The sequence below is a fragment of the Triticum aestivum genome, chromosome 4D (assembly GCF_018294505.1).
Source record: "Triticum aestivum cultivar Chinese Spring chromosome 4D, IWGSC CS RefSeq v2.1, whole genome shotgun sequence".
NCBI lineage: Eukaryota > Viridiplantae > Streptophyta > Magnoliopsida > Poales > Poaceae > Triticum > Triticum aestivum.
This window is the reverse complement of record NC_057805.1, coordinates 77,437,296-77,458,541: the sequence shown is the minus strand read 5'-3', so window position 1 is coordinate 77,458,541 and position 21,246 is coordinate 77,437,296. Positions and strand designations below refer to the sequence as shown.

The window sequence follows — 21,246 nt, the reverse complement described above, 5'->3', positions numbered from 1 at the left end:
AGCTCACTCCATAGCCTTTTTCCTTCCACCACTTCGACCATGACCAGGGACCGGGTTCTAAAACCCCAGCGTCGTCCCACTGCTGTTCATCAGTGCCTCCATCTCCATCGCTTTGTGATACTCGCCACTTTTGATTCTCTTGATTGCTTGGATCGGTGACAGCGGCAGCTCCAGTGGAGTGATGGGACTGAGCGCAAGCATGGTCTTGAAGTTCCTCCCAGGGCTTCTAGGAGACGAGCAGCGCCCTAGTGACAGTTTACCAGATCCCTCTCCTCCCATTCCCAGCGACATTTCTGTGAGTGAACTTAGGCTCAGGACACCCTCAGTGTCCATGCCATCAGTCATCCCATTGTCAGCAGGGAAGGGGAAGTGAGTATTGATGCTATCTTCTGCAAGACGAGTTTCAGATTTTCCAGCTGGGAGTCCTTGAAAAGGATCATCCACTTCTTGAGAGTTAGATGGATCTGCCACCAAATTTGTTTAAGGTCAGACCACATCACATTATTGAAAATCATGGAGTTTATATACTTCCAAATGCACCACATTACACAAGCACATACTGAATTTAAGACTAAGTGTTTCTTTTGTGATGGCCAATATCTGGCAACTGACAAGTAAATGGTACCTAACTCAAGAGAGAAAACATCAGAGATACCTGCCTAGAGCTGTTTAGCAACCACACAGTGGAAAAGCAGATGATCAACTGTTTCATGCTCATTGCAAAATAAGCACTCTGGAGGTTTTACAATGCCTCTCTTTAAAAGATTATCTTTAGTCATCAGCTTATTATGAGATAATAACCAGAGAAAAACTATCTGTCCTAGACAGTACCAATCCTCCATCATGGCAGCTGAGAAAGTCCTTCTAAAGGTCAATTTTATATTTGTGCCATCCCAGGTTTCAGCCACAGTCACCCCCTGCTGATGACAGATAGTGTACAGTGGCCAAAACTGTACTGGCAAGGGGATGTGCCAAACCAAATATCTCCCAAAGTCTAATTTTAGTACCATCTCCTATTTGCCATCTATATCCAAACTTCAAAGCTTTAGCAGCCCACATAACACCCTGCCAAAATTTGGAGGTATTTTGGGTGCTAGCAGCAAAGATGTTTGGGCTCTTTTTAATGTACTTACTATCAACTATATCTCTCCAGATCTTCCCTCCATCCTGGGTGTACCTTCTCACCCAGGTGCCCAAGAGGGACATGTTAACATCCTTGATGTTTGGGATACCCAGACCACCATACTCTTTCCTCATACAAACTAGATGCCAGTTAGCAAGATGTAACTTCCTGTTCCCCTCAAAGTCACTCCAAAGGCAATGAGCTAGTTGACTATTGATCAAATCAAGTGCCCATCTAGGGAATTTAAAGAATGAGAGCAGGTAAACATGGATACTTGCAAGGCAGGTTTTGATCAAGACAATCCTAGCAGAATATGAGAGTAGCTTGCCCCTCCACCCTGCCATTCTTTTGAGGATTTTATCAATAAGAGGTTGTATGTCCTCTCTTCTAAGCTTGTCATAGTGAAGTGGGATACCTAGGTATTTTATGGGGAATGTACCCATAGTACAACCCATGATGTATTGGAAGGGTTCAATCTCCCCTTCAGAAAGGCCTAATGGTATGATTTCACTCTTAGAATAGTTAATCTTCATACCAGAAACATTCTCAAAGCAGGTTAGAATAGTCTTGAGCTTAGCTGCTTTTTCAATATCATTATCTAGGAAAAGGATAGTGTCATCTGCATATTGCAAGCAGATGACCCCCCCAGGGATGAGATCAGAGCACAAACCTCTCACAAGGTCATGTGATGCAGCCTTAATTAGCATTCTGGTCAGCACATCTATTACAAGATTAAACAACAAAGGGGAGGCAGGGTCACCCTGTCTAAGCCCTTTACTAGTAGTAAAGAAGTTCCCTTCTACTCCATTAATTTTCACACCAATAGAACCTAGTTGAGTAATTTTCTTAATCCAATTAATCCATCTAGGGCCAAAGTTTCTTTTTTCCAGTACCTCATACAAGAAGTCTAGATTAACTTTGTCAAAGGCTTTCTCATAATCTAGTTTAATCACTACACCATAATTATTAGAATGGACAGTAGAATGCAACACCTCATGTGCTGTAACTACACTTTCCAAAATAAACCTGCCTTTTATGAAGGCAGACTGGTTGCTAGAGGTAAGGATGTCCATTAACTTGGCTAATCTATTAGTCAAAACTTTTGTAAAAGTTTTGAAAATACAATTCAAGAGACTAATTGGTCTAAACTTTTTCATACTAGTAGCATCTTTCTCCTTAGGGACTAGAGTGATCATAGCAAAATTAAGTCTATATATGTCAAGCTCCCCCTCATAGAAATCTTTGAAGAGGGCCATAACATCTCCCTTCAAAATCTCCCAGAACTATTGGAGAAAGAGGAAAGAGAGGCCATCAGGACCAGGGGTTCCATCTGAGTAGGATCCAAAGATAGCCTCTTTTACCTCCTCCTCAGTAAAGGGGGCTTGAAGGGATAGATTATCTTCATACTTGACTTTTTCTCCCTCAGAGAAAAAATCATCACTGAGTCTAAAACCTTTTCTATCTTCTTTCTTAAAAAGCTCTTTATAAAAAGAGGTGGCAATATCTAGCATATCTTTAGTATCACTGACAGTGCCATTAGGGCCTTCTAATGAATGGATCAGGGTTTTTCTTCTCCTCTGGTTGGCTACAGTTTGAAAATATTTAGTATTCCTATCTCCTTCTAAAATATCCTTATCCCTAGATCTTTGCTTGGCTTTAATCTCATCTTTCAGCCAAATTTGCTAAAGTTCCTGTTGTATCTTTTTCATCTTATCAACCTCAGGGTCAGACAACTGCTCAGTTTCAGCCCTAATATCTAGAGAGTCAAACTCTTGTGTGAGGCTGGCTTTATGCTTCCTAAGCTCAGCTTCAATATTCCTACTCCATCCTTTAGCAAACTTTCTAAACCTCCTAGCTTTCACCTGCCATATATCTATAGCTTTCTTCTCCTTAACAGGGGCTGTCCAATTCTTAGCAACTAATTCACTAAAGTCTGCTCTCAACAACCACCACTTTTCAAATTTGAAACCGGTGGGTTTGGGGGGGCAGTTCAAGCCAGAATCCCATAGGAGTGGGGTGTGGTCACTCCCCACTCTGGGCAGGGCTTGGGAGCTACTTAAAGGGAACAAAGCATCCAGCTCTGTATTGCAGAAAATTCTATCAATGGTGGTCATAACCAAATTACTTTGATTATTGCCCCAAGTGAATTTCCTGCCAGACATTTTAATCTCTAAGAGACTCCATATTTCAATCCAGGCATTAAACTTATCACACCAATGGTGATTGATATTGCCATTACTTTTATCATGATGGTATCTAACCAGATTAAAATCTCCCCCAATCAGGGTAGGCTGGTGATCATCTATAAACAAGCTATGAAGCTCAGAGATGAAAGCATCTTTTTCATCATCATAAGGTGAGACATAAACACTAATCAACCTAAACTTGACCCCACCGGATCTAACAGTGAGATTGCATGAGATAGAGAAGTTAAAGGAACTCCAATTATTTACTTCATAGATATCTGCATCCACTCCTACTAGGATGCCTCCAGCAGAGCCCTCGGCAGGTAGGTGGTGCCAAACAAAATTCCTGTTATTGCTAATAGATTTCAAGAAAGCAGAAGAGAGTTCTTCTTTTTTTGTTTCTTGAAAGGCAACAATACTAGCTTTGGTCTTGCTAAGCACCTCTACTATGCAAGTTTTCCTCCCTGGGGCAGTTATACCCCTTATATTCCAGAAGAGGCAATTCATCTAAAAAGGTTTTTCTTAGGGTGCTGGCCCCGTCCATACTTTGGTCCAAATTCCACTATAATCTACTTCATCACATGTGTCCCCATGACACCCTTCAGGTGTGTGTGGAGAGTTTGTGAGTGTATCTAAACTATTAGGCAACTCTGAAACTCTGTTAGTCTCTCCAATCAGGCTTGGGGCCCCATGATTGGTACTGGCTATTTTTCCCCTAAATCTAATGATGCATCTATATGAGTGTCAGCTCTATAGGACCCCACAGGTCCCTTAGAGTACTTACTATTCTTAGCTATCTCAGCTTTGTTTAACTCAAATACATCTACCTCTATGCCTACTTTTTGAGCAATAGCAATAAATTCAGGGTCAGAGAAATTCATAAAGGAGTTTTTGAGTAGTGTACCTTTATATGTGTCTTTCCCCTTCTCTAGATTTTAGATCTTCTTCTTGTTGACAGCTATCTCCAACATGGTCTTCCCTCGTACATCAACCCTGGCACTTTTTCTTTGTGCTTGCACTGGTCCCCATTTATTAGTTGGGTCTTTTTGAGTATCCACTACTTGTTCAGTGACATCTTGGCTGGGGCTGAATATCACTTCATCTCCATCATTGGTAATTTCTCCACTTTCCTCTATCAGGTTGTTGTAGATTTCCTCCTCTTCATCATCTTCCAGTTCCATTGCTTGGAGCAGCTGGCAGCTATGTTCATCCCCTCCTGAATCCAACATGGTCTGCATGAAGGTGGTGGCAGCTTGCTTGGTGTACTGGGAGCTACTGTTGTTACCCTTATTCATGTGTTGCCCCAGCAGAGCTACTTTTACTAACAGATCCACCATTGTTGCTTGTCCCACCAGCAGCAGAAGTGTCTTTGTTGGTTACAGTGTCATCATCTTTCTCAGTAATGTCATCTAGCAGATCATCACTAAGCTCTTCTTCCACAGGAGGCTCCACAGTGATACCTATCTTGTAAAGTTTCTTACCAATGCCAAAGACCCTGCTGGTTGGTATTTTGGTGTAATCCTTGCACCTGATCTGAACTCTGACTACCTCAAAAAAGGATTTGAAATTCCCTTGCCAGTCTACATCAACCAAAGTGCCCACTACAGAGATGAACTGTTCTAGTACAGACCATTTAGCCCATTTTGGGGCTACTCCTGTCAGCTGCAGCCTGACTGTTTGCAATTCAACAAGGTGCTCTAGTTCCCCCTTCCATTCTTCAACATTAACAGTAACCCCTTCCATCTCTGGCAGTCCAAAGTTTGGGTAGCCAGCTACTTGAGCTACTGGAATATGTGGGGGGAACTTCACTAGGTATGTCCAGTTGTCTAATTTCCTGACCTGCCAAGGCCAATTGGTCTTATAGATCAAAGAGAAGTTGTGTGCCAGTTCCTCTTTAGTAACTTGCCCAGCTTCTATGTAAACAATCCCTACATTCTTGCCTGTCCCCAAATGCTGATCATTGACATCTGGTACCTCAATTTGGAAGAACCCTAAACCTGTAGCAGCACTGCCCACAAACTTGGCAGTGTTCCTTGGCTTTTTCCTGACTGGGCATTCCTCCACCTTGTGGTTCACCATTTTGCAAATGAAACATGCTGGGGCTTGTTGGCATTGGGTTTGTGGTGTCCAGGCTCACCACAGCTGTAGCATATCACATCTGCATACTCCTGTGGTGCCTCTTTGTTCTTGTACACTGCCTTGTTCTTGTTGACAGGCTTGCTCTTCCTTTGCTGATTTCCTGCATTGTTGCTGTTCCCCCCTTCATTCTGTCCTGAGTTGTGTTGTTGTGGTTGCAGGACAGGGCCTGCTCTGCTCTGTTGATTGCTTATCATACCAGATCCTTGCAAGTTCTAAGCACCTCCATGAGGTTGATTCTACCCAGATTGGCCGCCTGTTGGACCGAGTTGCGTCTGTTGGGGTGGATTCCCTCCTGGAGGCATATTGGACGAATTCCCCCCGCTCCAAGCATGGGGATTGTTCCATTGATTCAGAGGGGGAGGGAAGAACGGTCCCTGGTACCACGGGGGAGGTGGCCCTCCCTGGAATCCATACCCAAAGGCGAATTGGGGCGGCGGTGGCCCGAATTGAGGATCGAACTGCGGCATTCATTGCCCCTGATTGCCACCCTCCGCGTTGCTGTTCTGGGATCTGTCCCCCGATCTCTTCTCATGCCCTTGCCCTCTCCCTCTCCCTCTCCCGCGATCTGCCATAGCTCTGAGTTTGGCAAGATCTGGGGGTGATCCTGCCCACCCGCCCCGAGAAATTGAGATGAATCTCACTCTGCTGCGATCAATCCCTTCCTCGATTTGGTTCTGGGCAGGGTAGCAGTCGGCGGTGGTGAAGCTACGCGTGGGGATGAGATCTCTTCTTACCCACACGAGGACGGGGTGGGATTTTGTAGCTGCGTTAGGGTTAACAATTTCCTCATCGATCCACAATTGTCCAAAAATCTCACTCAGGCCCTCTTCCTCATCTTCTCCTGGCACGCTTTCCAGCTCAGCCTGATTTGAATTTTCCCTCCTCTTTTCCAGCTGCTCTGCACTCCCAAAATCCAGCAGGTCCTCTGAACTTTTTCCATCATTGATGAAGTAGGGGATCTCACCGACGACGGTGATCTGCACTGTCTGGCGAGCTCGGAAGTGGCGGGCGGCAGCTCTCTTGCTAGTCAGATTCCTCAGCTGCGACGGGGACTGGTGTGCAGCTCTACGGAGAGGGGAATCCAAACCCGACTCCAGCGGATACTCTGGCACGCATCCACGGCGAGCCTCCCCGGTCGATCCCCTCGGAGCGCCGTGTAGGTTCAGCGGGACGGCGGCTGGAGGGACCAGAATGCCCTCCATCTCGCCCGCTGCTCCGGATCTGACGAATTCATCTCCGCACGCGCCCATCTGACGATTTTCTCCGGCGAGGTCGATCTCCCTGGTAACAGCTGCTCTAATTCCTCCGGAGTGGCCTCTACACAGATCCTGTTGATGAGCTTCTGGGTCGAATCGCCCCTCAGCGGGCGGCGCATCGACCGCTCCATGCGCTCTCGATGCCTCGCCTCCACTCCTCTTCCCTCTCGAGATCTCGGAGTGCCCTCTCCCGCGCCATAGGGTGGGCGCAGTCGGAGGCACTCTCTCTCGATGCGGGGTAGAAGGTGTGGCGGCGACGACGGCGAGCGGCGCGGCGAGCGGTGGAGGCGGTGATGGTGGCGGTGGTAGGCGGAGGGGATGAGGCAGGTCGCAGGAGCGCACATATTGAGCCGTTCTTCTATCCTTCGCGGCCACGTCATGATTTTTGGAAGAAGCAATTCCATTATGGCCCACTTGCCCATCCGAGCAGGCCCATGAGCGCCCTGGTCTTCTTCTACGCATCTCTCGAAGTCCGAAATCACTAATTAAGGAGCACTCGTTGCAAAGAACACTCCATCTTCCCAGGTCACGACAAGTGGCGCACATGCAGCGCGCCACTTGTCGCAACCTAGGAGTTTTCCCTTTTTCGTAGATTCGTTTATTCAAAACGTTTTATCTCTTAAACCGTGCGTCCAAATCTCAAACCGTTTTCACCATTGGATTCCTCGCGGCGAGATCTTCAAAACTAGATCCCATGTTGATAGGTTTTGACGAACTTATTTTTCACAAAAAAACCGAATGAAAAAACCGGACGAAAAAACCAAACCGGGAGCACGGTTTTTTCCCATTCCGAAAGAGGCACGCCCGTGCCTCTCGCGAAATCACAACCGTGCCTCTCGTGGAAGCAAAACCGTGACTCTCGTGGAAAGAAAAAAAAACAAAAAACGTGTTTTTTCCCTTTCCAAAAGAGGCAAGCCCGTGACTCTCGCGAAAGCACAACCGTGCCTTTGGCAAAAGCAAAACCGTGACTCTCGCGAAAGAAAAAAAACAGAAAACGCGTATTTTTTCCCTTTCCAAGAGGCACGGCCGTGACTCTCGCAAAAGCACAACCGTGCCTCTCGCGGAAGCAAAACCGTGACTCTCGCGAAAGAAAAAAAAACAGAAAACGCGTTTTGTTTTTCCCTTTCCGAGAGGCACGGCCGTGACTCTCACGAAAGCACAACCGTGCCTCTCGCGGAAGTAAAACCGTGACTCTCGCGAAAGAAAAAAAACAGAAAACGCGTTTTTTTCGTTTCCGAAAGGCACGGCCGTGACTCTCGCGGAAAAAAAACGACTTTTCACGAAAGAAAAAAAAAAGTAAACACGTTTTTTCGTGCAAAAAAAATTTCTAAAATTTTTTTGGTCGAAACGCTAAGGAAGACCGGGGAAAACCAAAACGTCGAAAAGAACCGTTTAAAAAGCCGAAAACGCGTGCGGAAAAATAGAAAAAAAAAACAAAATCTGGAGGGAACATCCAGAGCGCGACACGTGGCGAATGGCTGAGAGCGCGCCAAGTGGCGCTGATCGTTGCGAGGCTCCCGAAGGAGCGCTCGTTAACTAGTTGCTCCCCTCGAAGTCTCCCGTTTCTTCTTCTGTCCTCGCTGCTTCTCGTCTCTCGTTCTGTATATTACTGTAGATCTTAGCACATGTTCTTCACATCCTCCTATCACTATGTCGATGTGACCTGGCCACCGTTCAAAGGACTGGGCCTCCCAGGACGCCGTCTCCGGCCACCTGCCGGCTACCATGGATTTGGCCTATGGCTGATGAGAAGACGGGAGATGTGCACGCTGTGGGCAAGCGGGCGGCCGACCAGTGTTAAATTTTGCTCGTGCAATAGCAGTGGGGAGTAAAGCTTGGCAACAAAGCAAGGTAACGCAGTCCAAAGATCCAGAGGTAGCGAAGCATATGTGTCATTATGGTTGATTTATTCAGGCGAGGCTGGATGACAATGATGCCATGGAAGAAGAAATGGCGGTGGCTAGTGGGCGAGGAGGAGAGGCCGTAGAGCCAGAAGGAAGGCGAGCACGCTGGGAGAGCGAGACAGGTGAAACGATTTTCAGCCGTTAGATGCCAAAATCAACGGCTCACATTGTAGGGATTTGCCACATCCTGGCCATTGGATGTGCAGATCGGACGGCCTACATTCACCGTTATTCCCACACTATATAGTGGTATAGATATAGATGTATGACACAGTATGTCCCAACAAACATAGCATAATCCCATTCACCAAAGGTCATCCAACATGCAACGTTTTCTCCAGCTTCCAACAGTTAAGTACCTAACAAGATAAACTGACATGCATATAGCTGACATGTAGTGACAATGGATGATCAAAGTCTCTGCAAATGCACCATGTCACTCAAGACCCTCTGTGTGAGCTGAGCCAGCAGCACAAGGAGCAGCTGGTGGAGTCTTCCGAGCTGAATGTTCCTGGAGCCAGGCTAAGATCCGAGTCAAGAGGTGCCTCTGCTGCTGCTGCCCAGCTATGATCTGCTGCTGCTCAACTTGGATCTCCTCCTGATGCGCTATGATCTGCTGCTGTTCAACTTGGATCTGCCCCAGATGCGCTAGGATCTGCTGTTGCTCAACTTCGATCTGCTCCTGCCTGACTACAATCTGCTCAGCCATGCTCCTCAACTGAGCATTCTGCGAGGGCAACACACGCGGAGTTCGCGCTTGAGAAGGTCCAGCTCTGGGTTCCTGAGGAAAATCCTTGGGCTCTGTAGGCTCAACATGATCGTTCTAGTTACTAATCAATAGAAGTGCAATTGGGGCCTAGATGGTATGAGCGTCAAGAACCTACTAACCTTCAGAAGATCCAATACTCTGCTGGATATTGATTTGCTCAACATGTATGCTATAGGTACTCAAGAACGTTAAAATTCTGTGAACCCTCTCATCAATCTTCTCACACTTGATTTCAAGTACCTTAAGCTTGTTAGATGAAAACGGTTGCCCCGTCAGATTGTAGCTTCCTTCAGTCCCCATCCGACTGCTGGGTGCCTGTATGTGTATGGAGCAAAATTACTAATTTTTTCATTCATGATAACTTAAACAGGAACATCTATCAGATTTGCGAAGCATATACCTGACAAAGCTGGATGGTAAGCTTCTCGAGAACAGGTGTGTGTTGGACAAAGCACATGAGTGCACCAAGATTGGCCTTCATACACCAATCATTGAGTAACAAGGTTTTTAACTTGCTAAAGGTTGGGCACCACATCAAATCTCTTTTGAGGATAAACTACAGAAAATGCAAATGGGTAAGAATATCTCAAGACTTTATTGTAGTACAAGGTGTGATGCTACTGAAGTAAATGAAGCTCCCACAAGTATTGAAAAGCAAAATCTGATTTGGCCAAAGCGAAAAAAGAGGCTTGTAACCCATATCAGATTTTATAAGTTCACTTTTACCCCCTTGCATAACATATAAAGATGTACATAATATTTCTCGAATGTGAATATGTATAATTGGCCATATAAAAATAGATTTCACAGATTTATTCCAATACAAACATTAAACCTGTGCTTGCAGTTTCAGAAGTAATACAATACACAATATGAATACAGTCACGGGAAATTAAATCCATATAATGTGAAGGTGCAAGCAAACCACTTGCATAGCTGCTACTTCACAAATGTCAAATGATGATATAATGTAAGAGACATAATGTATCACAGTTCACAAATAACAATAAAAGCTGAGAAAAGAAGTAGATGCAAACATACCACACAAGGTTCAGCTATCAACTCCAAGCTTTTAGCCTCTGATAAACCATTGAGAAGCACACAATCTCCACTGTCATCATCAATGGAACTACAATTTTCACAGGTATCATCGACACACGAACCACCAGCTTCTTTACCACAACAATCATCACAGTCGGCAAGCTTAATAGATCCTGTTACTAATGATGGCATGCTTTCAAGCAAAGGAGTCCTCCCCCAACATTCAATTAATTCCAGTGCAACTAGATTCGGGACAGAAATCCGAGTCCGTTCATTTGGATAAAATATGCAGTCAAGGATGGTGAGGCGTTTTAGGGACAGGGACATGATCATATCAGCTTGGATGTAGCAACCCCTCATCCATAGTTCTTCCAGCGCTGGGCAGCTCGAAAAATTCAGAATGCTATCATTTAACACTACGTTGCAAAGTTCCAACCTTGTCAAGTGCGGAGAGACGAGAGGCAGGTCCTCCAGCAGCTCGAAGCTATTGTTATCACGGCCTAAATGAACACTGAGGACTCGAGCTTGGCACAAGAGAGCATGTCGGGTCCATAAGTTGACCTGCGGTTCATCCTGGCTATGGAAAGTACTGAGCTCTATCTCACACGCATGCAGAGGTGCGCTGCGGTCGCGGAGGAGCAGCAGGTGGTTCACAAACTTGTTGAGCCTCCTGACGCCCCGCCGGTTCAGAATCCTGCCCTCGCAGGTGATGCGCAGGACCGGCATGGACTTCCAGAGGTTGCGCCAGCGCCGAGCCAGCACGCAGGTCTGCACGGCCTCCGCCACCGGCAAGAAGGACAGTACATGCTGCAGGACCTCGCCCGGCAGAGCGTCGATCCCCTCGCCGCCACGCGCCTCGGGCGCCGCCTTCCGCCTGCGGGAGCCGGTCGCTTGCTCCTTAGGCATTACGCCGAACAGCTGGGGAGCGCCGGCTCTGGCCGCTGAAAAGCAAAACCCAACAAAGATCAGGGACGGACCCTTCGGTGCATCAACTGCTGCCTCGGAGTGAAAATTATGAGCTCGTGGATCGTTTACCTGTAGATCTTGTGGGGTTGGAGTAGGGGTGGAATTGCGTGGCACCCTAGCGAGCTGCCGTCGCCAGATTTTGAAGCCGAGCTTCCTCCCAGGAGAACCGTCAGCATCCGGCCATCGCCGGCTGGCCAGAAAACCCTCGACGGTGGACCGGGCTGCGTAAACTCTTAGGTCTAGATGCTTCTGGGACCTGGAATGCTTGGTGAGTGAGCGAGGGAGGAAGAGGAAGTGGAGAGGCGGTGGGGATTTCTGAGGGTTAGGTCATCTCCAACACTGTTTTGACCAAACCGCCTATCTAAACACTGAGTAATAAAAAATCTCTACTCCTAATGGAGCAGTTGGTAGTCTCGCTTTCAGGTTTTTTTTCGTCCCACATTTCATGGTTTTTTTTGGTACCTCCTCCCATCTTCGCTGGTTTTTTTTCGTAGATTTTTTTTCATCCTCTCCCCCACTTCATCGGTTTATTTCCGCGTCATCCTCTCACACAACAAAAAAAAAACTAAACAAATCAGAACTTTCCATACTGGCGCAAGTTATTTAGTAATGTAGAATCAATCATGAACAATCTATAAAGATCAAATCTAAATTAATTAACCTTACCTTAAATCACTCAATCACATTAATTAGAAAACAAATAATTGATTTTCAGAAAAATCGCTCAATCACGTTGACCTTACCTTAACTCACGGATGGTAATCAATCTCCAAACAAAGGAAACAATACATCGAGGGAGCAGTAAATAAACTCCCCTTCTTATGACAAATATATGATATTCCCTTCCCTCTCCGTTGTCGAGGCGTTTTTGATTCTTGAGGCCGATGCTTGGGCTGCGTCACTGGGTCGCGACGGTGCTGGAGGACGAGGACGGCGAGGCCGGGTGCCGCGGCACCGCGTTGGCCGCGGCCGGTGAAGGGGGCGAAGAAGGGCGGCTTCCCTGGCCCTGGCTGTGGCCGTGGCCCTGGGAGTTGGTGCGGTGGAAGCGGCACTTGAAGGACCCGGCGTGGGCGCCGGCGCGCAGACGCACTTGGAAGCGGGCCCGTGGCCCGCGCCGGACGGTGCCGACGCCGACCCGGGCCACCTCCTCCGCGTATTCTTGGAGCTGTGGCTGGCCGATTTACATGAAATTAATTCCCTCAGTTGTGGTGGCAAATATAATACACATAATCCATATTGTTATGCACTAGCGTGTGTGTGTGAAATAGATGAATTATGGTCCTGTACCCAATAAGATGGATATGTGTGTGTGTGTTAGAGAGAGAGGGAGAGGGGAGAGAGAGTGAGGAAGAGGGAGGGAGAGAGAGAGTGTGTGTGAGGATTTGATGATAAAAAAGGTCGCCAATGTCACTTGATATGTATGAGAATATTATTAATATTGAACTCTTAAAGTTAATGTGGACCCGTTGCAACGCACGGGCGTTCTTCTAGTTAAAGATAAATATCATCCTTTCCTCATAATCATGTTGTGTAATATTCCTATACAAAATAGATTCAAATTCAATAAAATAGTTCAACTTATCCAGACACATCTTTTTAATTCTTTCCTCGAAGCACCCACAAATACCCAAACCAGATCATTTCGAAGTTGTTCATGAATTGCTCGATAGTGAATCTTCTGATGCATTTGGATAAAATCATCAAACTTCGTCGGATTTTGATCTGAAAGTTGGATAAGATCACCCATGCGCTCAAATTCCAAACCGTGGCGAACTCCGTCACCCTCATCCTCCACAATAATGTTGTGTATCACACAAACTGCCATCACCTCCCACAACGTTATGCATCCCATATTTTTGCAGGCCTCGAACAACTGTAAAATGAGCTTGGAGCACTCCAAAATGCCCTCTCGTCATCCTGCTCCTTATTTTCTTTGGGAAAAATAAGACCTTTTATCACCCCTTGAATCATAGATGGTCCTGATAAAGGTCACCCACGAGGATTGATACCATCACAAAGATAATAGCTCATGTTGTAGCCATGACCATTGATGGTATATAGTACTATAGTTACACGGAGGAGCTTTTCCCGCACATAACCTTGCAAACAATGGAGATGGATGTGGCACGTTGATGTCATTGTGAGACCCGGAAATCCCGAAGTGTCAACTCCAGAGGTCCTGTGATGCAATTGTTTCAAGAATCATGATGGGCTTCTTGCAATGGTCCTAATATTGCCCTTTAGAGCATATGGGAAGTTCTTTCATTGCCATGCAGTGCATGTAATCCAAGGATTCGAACATACCTAGCTATCCTCTGACTTTTGACAGTGCCATGAGCCGTGTTGTGTCTTCGGCAGTTGGTTCTGTCAATTACTTTGGTCCAAACACCTTGACCACCCCAGTAGCAAACTTGACGATGGCTTCGAGACATGTGGTTGGTCTACGTCCAGGGAGCGGCGGAGGTCCGGCAAGGCATGGATGGCAAAGTGGCTGGTGCAGCGACGACATCGGTCTCAGACTATGCAGATAGAGAGGAAGGAGGAAGGGACGGAGTGAGAAAAGCAGGGCTCTGGGTGGGTTTTTGGCTGGATCCGGAGTGTTAGACACCTACGTGGCGGCTGTTCGGACATCCACGAAGCTCTGCCAGCTTTGCTTCCAGTTTGCGGGAATTCAAACATGCAGACTGGTCTATGGGCGTTTGACGTATGACGATGGATCACACAAAGGGTCCAACCAAACGCCCGAATGGCTAGCGGCATTTTGATGGACAATGTTTGAGATGCCCATAGGGATTGGAGCTAAACAATGGAGAACTGCACGCATATCACCCTATCTGCTTGGATTTCTTTTCTTTTTGTTAAACTAGACAATCTTTTTATAATCAGTTTTAGGGACTCTTTGATTTAAAAGATTTTAGAAAATTTTCCTATATTCGTTTTTTGATTTGTATGATGAATCCTATGGATATTTTTTCTAAGAAATCAATTGCAGTACATTTAATAGGAAACTAGAAGGTAAGGCGCGCTTTACTGTGCTGCTTGTTTTGTAGCGTAGCCACCTCAATTTTATTGAATGTGTTGTCATTGGGTTCTCATGTACCGTATAATATAGATTTGTTTACCACACCATTGTGTTTCATAAGGCTACATAAGAACCAGTTCATAGATTCATGGTGACATGCAATAATTAACAATGCCAAAATGTTCATAGCACATTACCAGTAAACAACACATCTAATGATTCTATTTTTGCAGGACCTAACCACCCTGCTAGAAACAGTCAAATATGGTGAAACACTTACAATGAATGTATATAGGGAAGTTGCTCACCAGCTTTTCTGTACGACCAACTATATGCCTAAATCGCAGAAATACAGGACTTGCTTGCTGCTACCATCCCAACATTGCAGATATTTGGAGGTCAATAAAATTAGCCTTAGTATTTAAGCAGTCAGAAAGGAGACATATGTATTCACAGCTTCACTGATGAGCACGTCTGCACCAGATGTCATCATTTCTCTGCTAGAACTTAGAATAGCAACTCTATATAGTAAACTTTTATAGCATGTTGATGCCAAAATGACGAATAACATGTAGCATAGTCCAGCATACATGACCGATTTTCATCGACCTTACAATCAACACTATTGTAAGCATGACTTCCCTTCATGAGTTAGAGATCGTCCAACATGGTGAGGCCACTAAACTATCTCAATCAATTTTCAAAACAGCACATGTAGCATGAGAAGTTCACCAATGCACTATTAAACCACATGTATGCATACAAATTGTGTTTTTCACGACTGCATTTTGTGCCACGGAGCTACATTCATCTTGTTCATGGAGTGAATCTGAATAACACTGGATTCTGTTATACATACCTATTGTTGACCTGCAAATTTGCTCACGGGGCTAAAAATAGTAACCTCGAATTATGTAGACCAAGCTAAGCATATAAACTTCATTTACTGAAGCAACACACGGGGTAATAGCAGAAGGAAAGTCTAATTGCGACATTCATACCATTGTGCATGTATAAGTTACTCATATTCATAGTTCTTGTTCTTTGATATGCAAAGTCATTTGCCTGCATATTTTACCTTTGATTTCCCTACCTTTATTTCTGAAACTTTTGGATCTTATTTATCAGAAGTTCAGAACCTTGTCTGCGTAGTTATAAACATCTTACTTCTGAAACTTGTGGCTCTACTTTATTAGGACCTTTTTTGCTACTCCCTCAGTCCCATAATATAAGAGCATTTTTGACACTACACTAGTGTCATAAACGCTCTTATATTATGAGACGGAGGGAGTAAGTTATAAAATTTATATGAAAATATCAGTAATTTGAACCGGAGCTCTAAAATATATAGAGAGAAAAATAATATGACAAACAAAGAATGAGACATGAATGCTATTATGAACACACGATATATATGCAGATGTCGATATTCTCTTTTCTAGAAACACCACTCAGAACTGGAGCTTTAAATATGACCGTAGAAGCATGAGCCTCCAGTCCTTATGAACTTTCTTTTAAACTCAACTTCTAAGCTTTTTAGTTTACTGTGATTATCACTTTGTCAGATATACAAACATTGATTTCTCAAATAATCAACCTGACTGGCTGGCCAACTGCCATCCGACATCACCATGACAATTTAAGGTGTGGCTCCACCTTTTTTATTGACAGGAATACAAAAGTGATGAAACATAAAAGGCCTTATGGCCACAATCAAGTATACCAGCACGCTTCTGACAGTGCCAGACATGACCAGCCGCACTGCTCTCCATCTAGCCTAGAGCTCAACCAAACACAACGACATGACCACACGACAGCAAGACCAACTAAAATAAAAATCAGCGGGGCCATAGGACGAACTCTGCCTAGGTGACACAAAGACAGTGACAATAGCAAATCGAACGCCCGCAAAAAAAAACAATAGCAAATCGAAAGACCAAATTTGACACAACCGCACACCTAAACACAAACGGCACTACCAGCATTGGCCTCAAAGAGGATGCCTCAAACCGCTCAGCAAACCTAGAAGTACCAAGATTTATTCAGCCATAAAAAACGCTTCTGTACTAAGCTATGGAAAGATGCTAATTTCCAAAACTCATGAGATCTGAGCAAATTATCTAGATGAGAAAATTGCAAGAAAAAAAATACGGAAATAGCACAGGAATGGCTGACAAATGAAAAATAAGGATCCTTACCTTAATGCATCACAACTTCAAATCCTCAGCACTCAACTCGGCATGTAAATTCTGAATCCATATATCTGAGCCTAGGACCTATGTTTACAATCGTGTCCTGCTGACGGACTCTGCAGGCAAACCAATTACTAAGTTCTTCGGAATGTATAGTAAATTCGGATGCTCTTACATAGCTGAAATAAAATAGTAGATGTTAATTCGTCCAGCAAGGCAGACAGCAGATAAATACCAACTTACCATCATCTAGCCTACATCGGCCAAAATATAAGGAAAATGATGTTCAGTTTCAGATTAAAAATGGGATGAGTTGAAGGAATATCCTAATTTCACATGTGAGTATTGCCCAATAAAATTTGTACATCAAATCAAATAATACCACGGAGCGTGGGAGCAACAGTAACCTGAAATTGCCAAAACAAGTCATCAAATTAGAACTCAGTATCCAAATCCACGGAGCCCACTCGATGCATCAGAGATGACATATAGAGGTTGCCAGTCAAATCAATGGAACATGAAGTAATTAAAAATCCTAAAACATGAGCATCACGGGATACATAATTATGTTATAACAGAAGCATCCCTACAATAAATAATTACATTAGCTAAGGCTCCATGTCCCTTCTTTTCATGTGCCTACATCTCCATTTCTCAACACATCTTTTAGACAAATTAAGAACCGAGAATAGATAGAAATCAAGGCAAATCCCTTTATTGTGCCAGTGCACCTATGTGATCAGCGATTCTTAATTTTACCTTCCCCTATGCCCTTTTGTATTCAGAAGACAAATTGACAACAGTTTCTTCGAAATTTAAAACGACATCTTTTGCTGTTTTGTACTTAAACAAACCAATTCAGAATGATTCTATCAAATCTACAACTGTGAATGGAATTTACAATAGTGTGCCTAGATAAGAAGTTGATTTGGCCCCGTGAAGATGCTAGACATACAGGTATTTATTGATTGATCCATGTCAAAGAGAGCTTAAACAAGTCAGAGGTTCGCGGATATTTAACAGGCTTCTTAATTAGCAAAGAAGCTATCTGGCCGGTCGTGAAGATTATAGGTACAGATCCTATACATAAGCAGCCAGCAGACAACAATGTACCAGATTAGTAAACACCTCAACCAAACCTACAGCAAAAATCAAACGATGGTACATCCTATAAAACAAAACACCCACGAAAGCAATGAACACCACACTGAGACACTAACCCACACCAAACAAACCCATCGACAGAAATTTGGCTTCATTTTATTCAATCAAATGGAGCCGGGGCGGGAGCCCTTTTCTTCTAAAAAAACAAACCCATCGACAGCACCACATCCCGGCAGCCACAAAGCACTTAATCCAAACCCCCAATGGACCGCACCAACAGCAACACGTGATGATACACAGGAAGCATCCACCACTACGGCCCCTACCATGTAATCCATGGGGAGAAAGAAAAAAACGGGGAGGACACCCACCGCAGCCGAAACAAGCCTGTCAAATATCAATCGGCACCGGCAAGGAAACAACACCACAAAGGCACAAAGAAAGAAAGAAATAATAGCGAAGAAGGGAGCAAATACACGCATCAATCCATGGGGAAACACCCGCAGCAGCCGAAACAAAACAAACCCCAACGCGGCCGAATCAAAGAGCGACGACGACCGCACCGTCCACCCTATCGTAGCAGCCGTCCGCAGGGAGCGGTGAGAACCTCCGCCGCCAATCACCCAGTGACCCCACCCTCGTCTTCCAGCCGCTCATACAACCCTGCCGAAACTACAGCCGCCAACCACTTCACCCCCTCTCTGAATGAAGAATCCCCTTTGACCAGACTCACAAGGGCCGGCGGAAAGAAGACACGACCGCAACCCAAACCACCATGAAACGAACACGCTACACTGAACGTCGGTTCAACCGGGAGACACCCCATGCCCTCCCTGACACCCGTGTCCCACACACACATCTCCCCCTTACAACCGGGACCCGCCAGCGAAAAATACACGGAGTGCTCCCAGACCTCCAATTCCCGGGAGCTTAGAGTTTTTAGGGATTTTTCATTCACTCAAACCTCTTGCAAAGAATCTTTTTGTTTTACCAGTGGTATAATCAAATACACTACTTTGGTGCAAACAAAATTCTATAGATTTTGAGTAGACATGCCACTACAATTCTGTGATTTTCCTAATACTGCCTTTTTGCAATCTTGCAAATCAAAGGTAACCCGCCCGATTCAGTGAATAAAAATCTGATTCTTCATTACGTCAAATATTTGTTATAAGCTTGAACAACAAGATGTGGTTTAGTATTTTCCTAAAGGTACAAGTCATCAGAAACAAACGGTAGTCCCAGAAGAGCAATATTTGCAACAGACAAACTCTAGTCAAGTAATGGCAGAGCTGTGAAACACAACACTACTTTGCCCTGCTGTCTTCTTGATCCCGGCCTCATGCATCACCTCACCCATTCTCGTCGCAGCACACCAATTCCCATTTTCTAGATAAATATTCCTGATAGTCACATACCGGTCGGATTGCTGAGGACCAAGAGCCACTAGTTTTCGCCCAATCTCAGCAACAAGCTCCACATTTCCATGGAGCTTGCAAGCACCAAGAAGCGCGCCCCACACAGAAGCATCAGGCAAAAAGGGCATCCGCTCTATCTTCTCGATGGCCTCCATAAAACGGCCAGCACGGCTTAACAGGTCCACAACACATCCATAATGGGCCATCATCGGAGTCACCTTGTATTCAGTCACCATCGTCTCGAACCAGTATAACCCAATCTCCACCAATCCTGCTCGAGCACAACCTGTCAGTAGAGCAAGAAATGTGATCTGATTCGGCAAGAACCCTCCAACTATCATCATGTTGAACTTAACCAGTGCTTCAGTCTCTTTCCCATGATTAGCCAGTGCAGAGAGCAGTGAATTCCACGTACAGACCTCCTTCTCGCATACAATCTCAAAAGCTCTCCTGCAACAGGCAAGCTTCCCATACTTCCCATACATGTCGATCAATGCCGTGCCCAAGAACGCTGTGAAGACAACCTCATGCCGAATGACATACGCGTGAACGGCCGTCCCGACAGCAAGCCCCTCGGCACCATCCAAGTTGGCACAAGCCGAGAGCACGCTGACCAGTGTGGCCTCCCCGAGCAGTCCCCTGTTGTGTACCAAAAATCCCCTGAAGATCTCGACAGCATCCCAGTGGCACCCATTCCTCGATGACCCAGAGATGAGTGTCGTCCATGACACCACATCCCTCACCACCATCCGCTCAAAGAATTCTCTAGCCGCAGCCACGTCCCCGGCGAGGCACAGCACATCAAGCATGGCGTTAGAGGAGGCCAGATCCGGGCTGGCCATTTCATCAAACACCTTAGAAGCGTCACACGCGAGACGGCCAGCTTGGCCATAGGAGCTGACGAGCGAGCATGCAACGAAGCGATCGGCCGTAAGCCCGCGGCGGAGGCACTGCGTGTGGAGAGCCCTGGTGGCTGGTCCGGAGGCGGAGGCGGACCTGAGGAGGGAAGGGAACGTGTGGCCGTTGGGGCGCGCGCCAGCGGCGAGCATGGCCGAGAAGAGGCGGAGGGGGGCGCATAGCGGGGTAATGGTGGAAGCGGGGAGGCGGAGGTGGGCATGGATGAGGCAATTGTAGGGGAAGGTGGCGGCGGCGTGGGAGGTGGAGAGCGCGCCGGAGGTGAGGAGGAGGGCATGGACCTGGAGGAGGCGGCGAGGGGCGGAGAAGTGATCTTGGAGGAGGCGTTCGAGGACGGCGAAGGAGTACGGGGAGCCCGTCCACATATGCTAGCCGGAAGCCGGCGAGAGGAGGCCGGCGGCGTAGGAAGGGAAAGCCGGCGGTAAAAATCAAATCTAATCAAATATGGTAACTTTAGCACAATTTAACCTTTTTTTTAAACGCCAAACGTCAGGGCGTTTGTGCCACACAACGCAACGCAGGTAAGGCTCTGTTTGGTTCAAGTCCTATGATTTTTCCTATTCCTAATTAAAAAGTCCCTAGTCTTTAAAAGGTCCCTCCTTATTGGTTTTCAGAGACTAAAACGTCTCTAGTTCCTTCCTAAGGTTATTAAATAACATGTAAAAGACCATGTTACCTTTAGTATACAGAAAAATAACAACCAAACAACACCATGAGGCGGCGGGGCAATGGGTGCAGGGAGGGGCATTGTTGAAAAAGTCCCAAAAAAGACTCTTTGAGAATCTTCTTCATTTAGTTCCAAAAAGCAACTTTTAATCCCTAGTTTAGGTCGAAAACACTATAGCCAATGGCGTTTCTGCAGTAAGAACAAACGTCACGTCTTGTGGCGTTTAACGCGTGCCCACGATCACTTATCTAGTCAAAGAAGAAACAGTGGTAAGTTTGACGTGTCTAGGTAGGACATAAATACCATAATTTTAGCATTATCATTTATCAAAAGGGTCAGATCATGAAATAAAATTTGAAATAGTTCATTTTGTGCTAAAGTTACCGAAAACGGTAAAAACAGGGATTTCAGTTGGATTTGGATGCATCACATAACGAGAGCAACTCAGGAAAGTGTGCAGGAGCTAAGGCGAACTCCAACCTAAGGATGCATTTCGTCTGCCCATGTCTATTTGGATCTGCGCTGATAAAAAAACACGGTCTAA

The 21,246-nt window shown here is 45.6% G+C and overlaps 2 protein-coding genes across 3 annotated transcripts; both read right to left on the bottom strand.

Moving 5' to 3' along the window:
• Positions 1-8,884: 8,884 nt before the first annotated feature.
• LOC123096319 (F-box/LRR-repeat protein At3g03360) lies at positions 8,885-11,726 on the bottom strand. 2 transcript variants are annotated; one of them, XM_044518018.1, is made up of 5 exons: positions 11,454-11,723; positions 10,419-11,359; positions 9,778-9,933; positions 9,497-9,692; positions 8,885-9,409 (listed from the first exon to the last, which is right to left on the bottom strand). In XM_044518018.1, the coding sequence occupies exons 2-5, from the start codon at positions 11,322-11,324 to the stop codon at positions 9,045-9,047; spliced, it is 1,623 nt and encodes a 540-aa protein (XP_044373953.1). In that variant the 5' UTR covers positions 11,325-11,359; positions 11,454-11,723; the 3' UTR covers positions 8,885-9,044. The 2 variants fall into 2 exon arrangements, with proteins under 2 accessions (XP_044373953.1, XP_044373954.1); XM_044518019.1 differs by having other exon boundaries at positions 9,138-9,389; positions 11,454-11,726.
• A 4,248-nt stretch (positions 11,727-15,974) lies between these two features.
• On the bottom strand, positions 15,975-20,482 carry LOC123096318 (putative pentatricopeptide repeat-containing protein At1g10330). Its single transcript, XM_044518017.1, has one exon. The coding sequence runs from the start codon at positions 20,398-20,400 to the stop codon at positions 18,979-18,981; it is 1,422 nt and encodes a 473-aa protein (XP_044373952.1). The 5' UTR covers positions 20,401-20,482; the 3' UTR covers positions 15,975-18,978.
• Positions 20,483-21,246: the final 764 nt, after the last annotated feature.

Bases quoted from the DNA above. Each gene is read 5' to 3' on its own strand.
- LOC123096319 (XM_044518018.1), bottom strand. From the start codon at position 11,324: ATGCCTAAGGAGCAAGCGACCGGCTCCCGCAGGCGGAAGGCGGCGCCC. The intron at 9,934-10,418 runs GTATGTTTGCAT...CATTTTCTGTAG, and splicing joins TGATAGCTGAACCTTGTGTG to TTTATCCTCAAAAGAGATTT. The intron at 9,410-9,496 runs GTTAGTAGGTTC...TTGAGCCTACAG, and splicing joins GAGTATTGGATCTTCTGAAG to AGCCCAAGGATTTTCCTCAG.
- LOC123096318 (XM_044518017.1), bottom strand. From the start codon at position 20,400: ATGTGGACGGGCTCCCCGTACTCCTTCGCCGTCCTCGAACGCCTCCTC.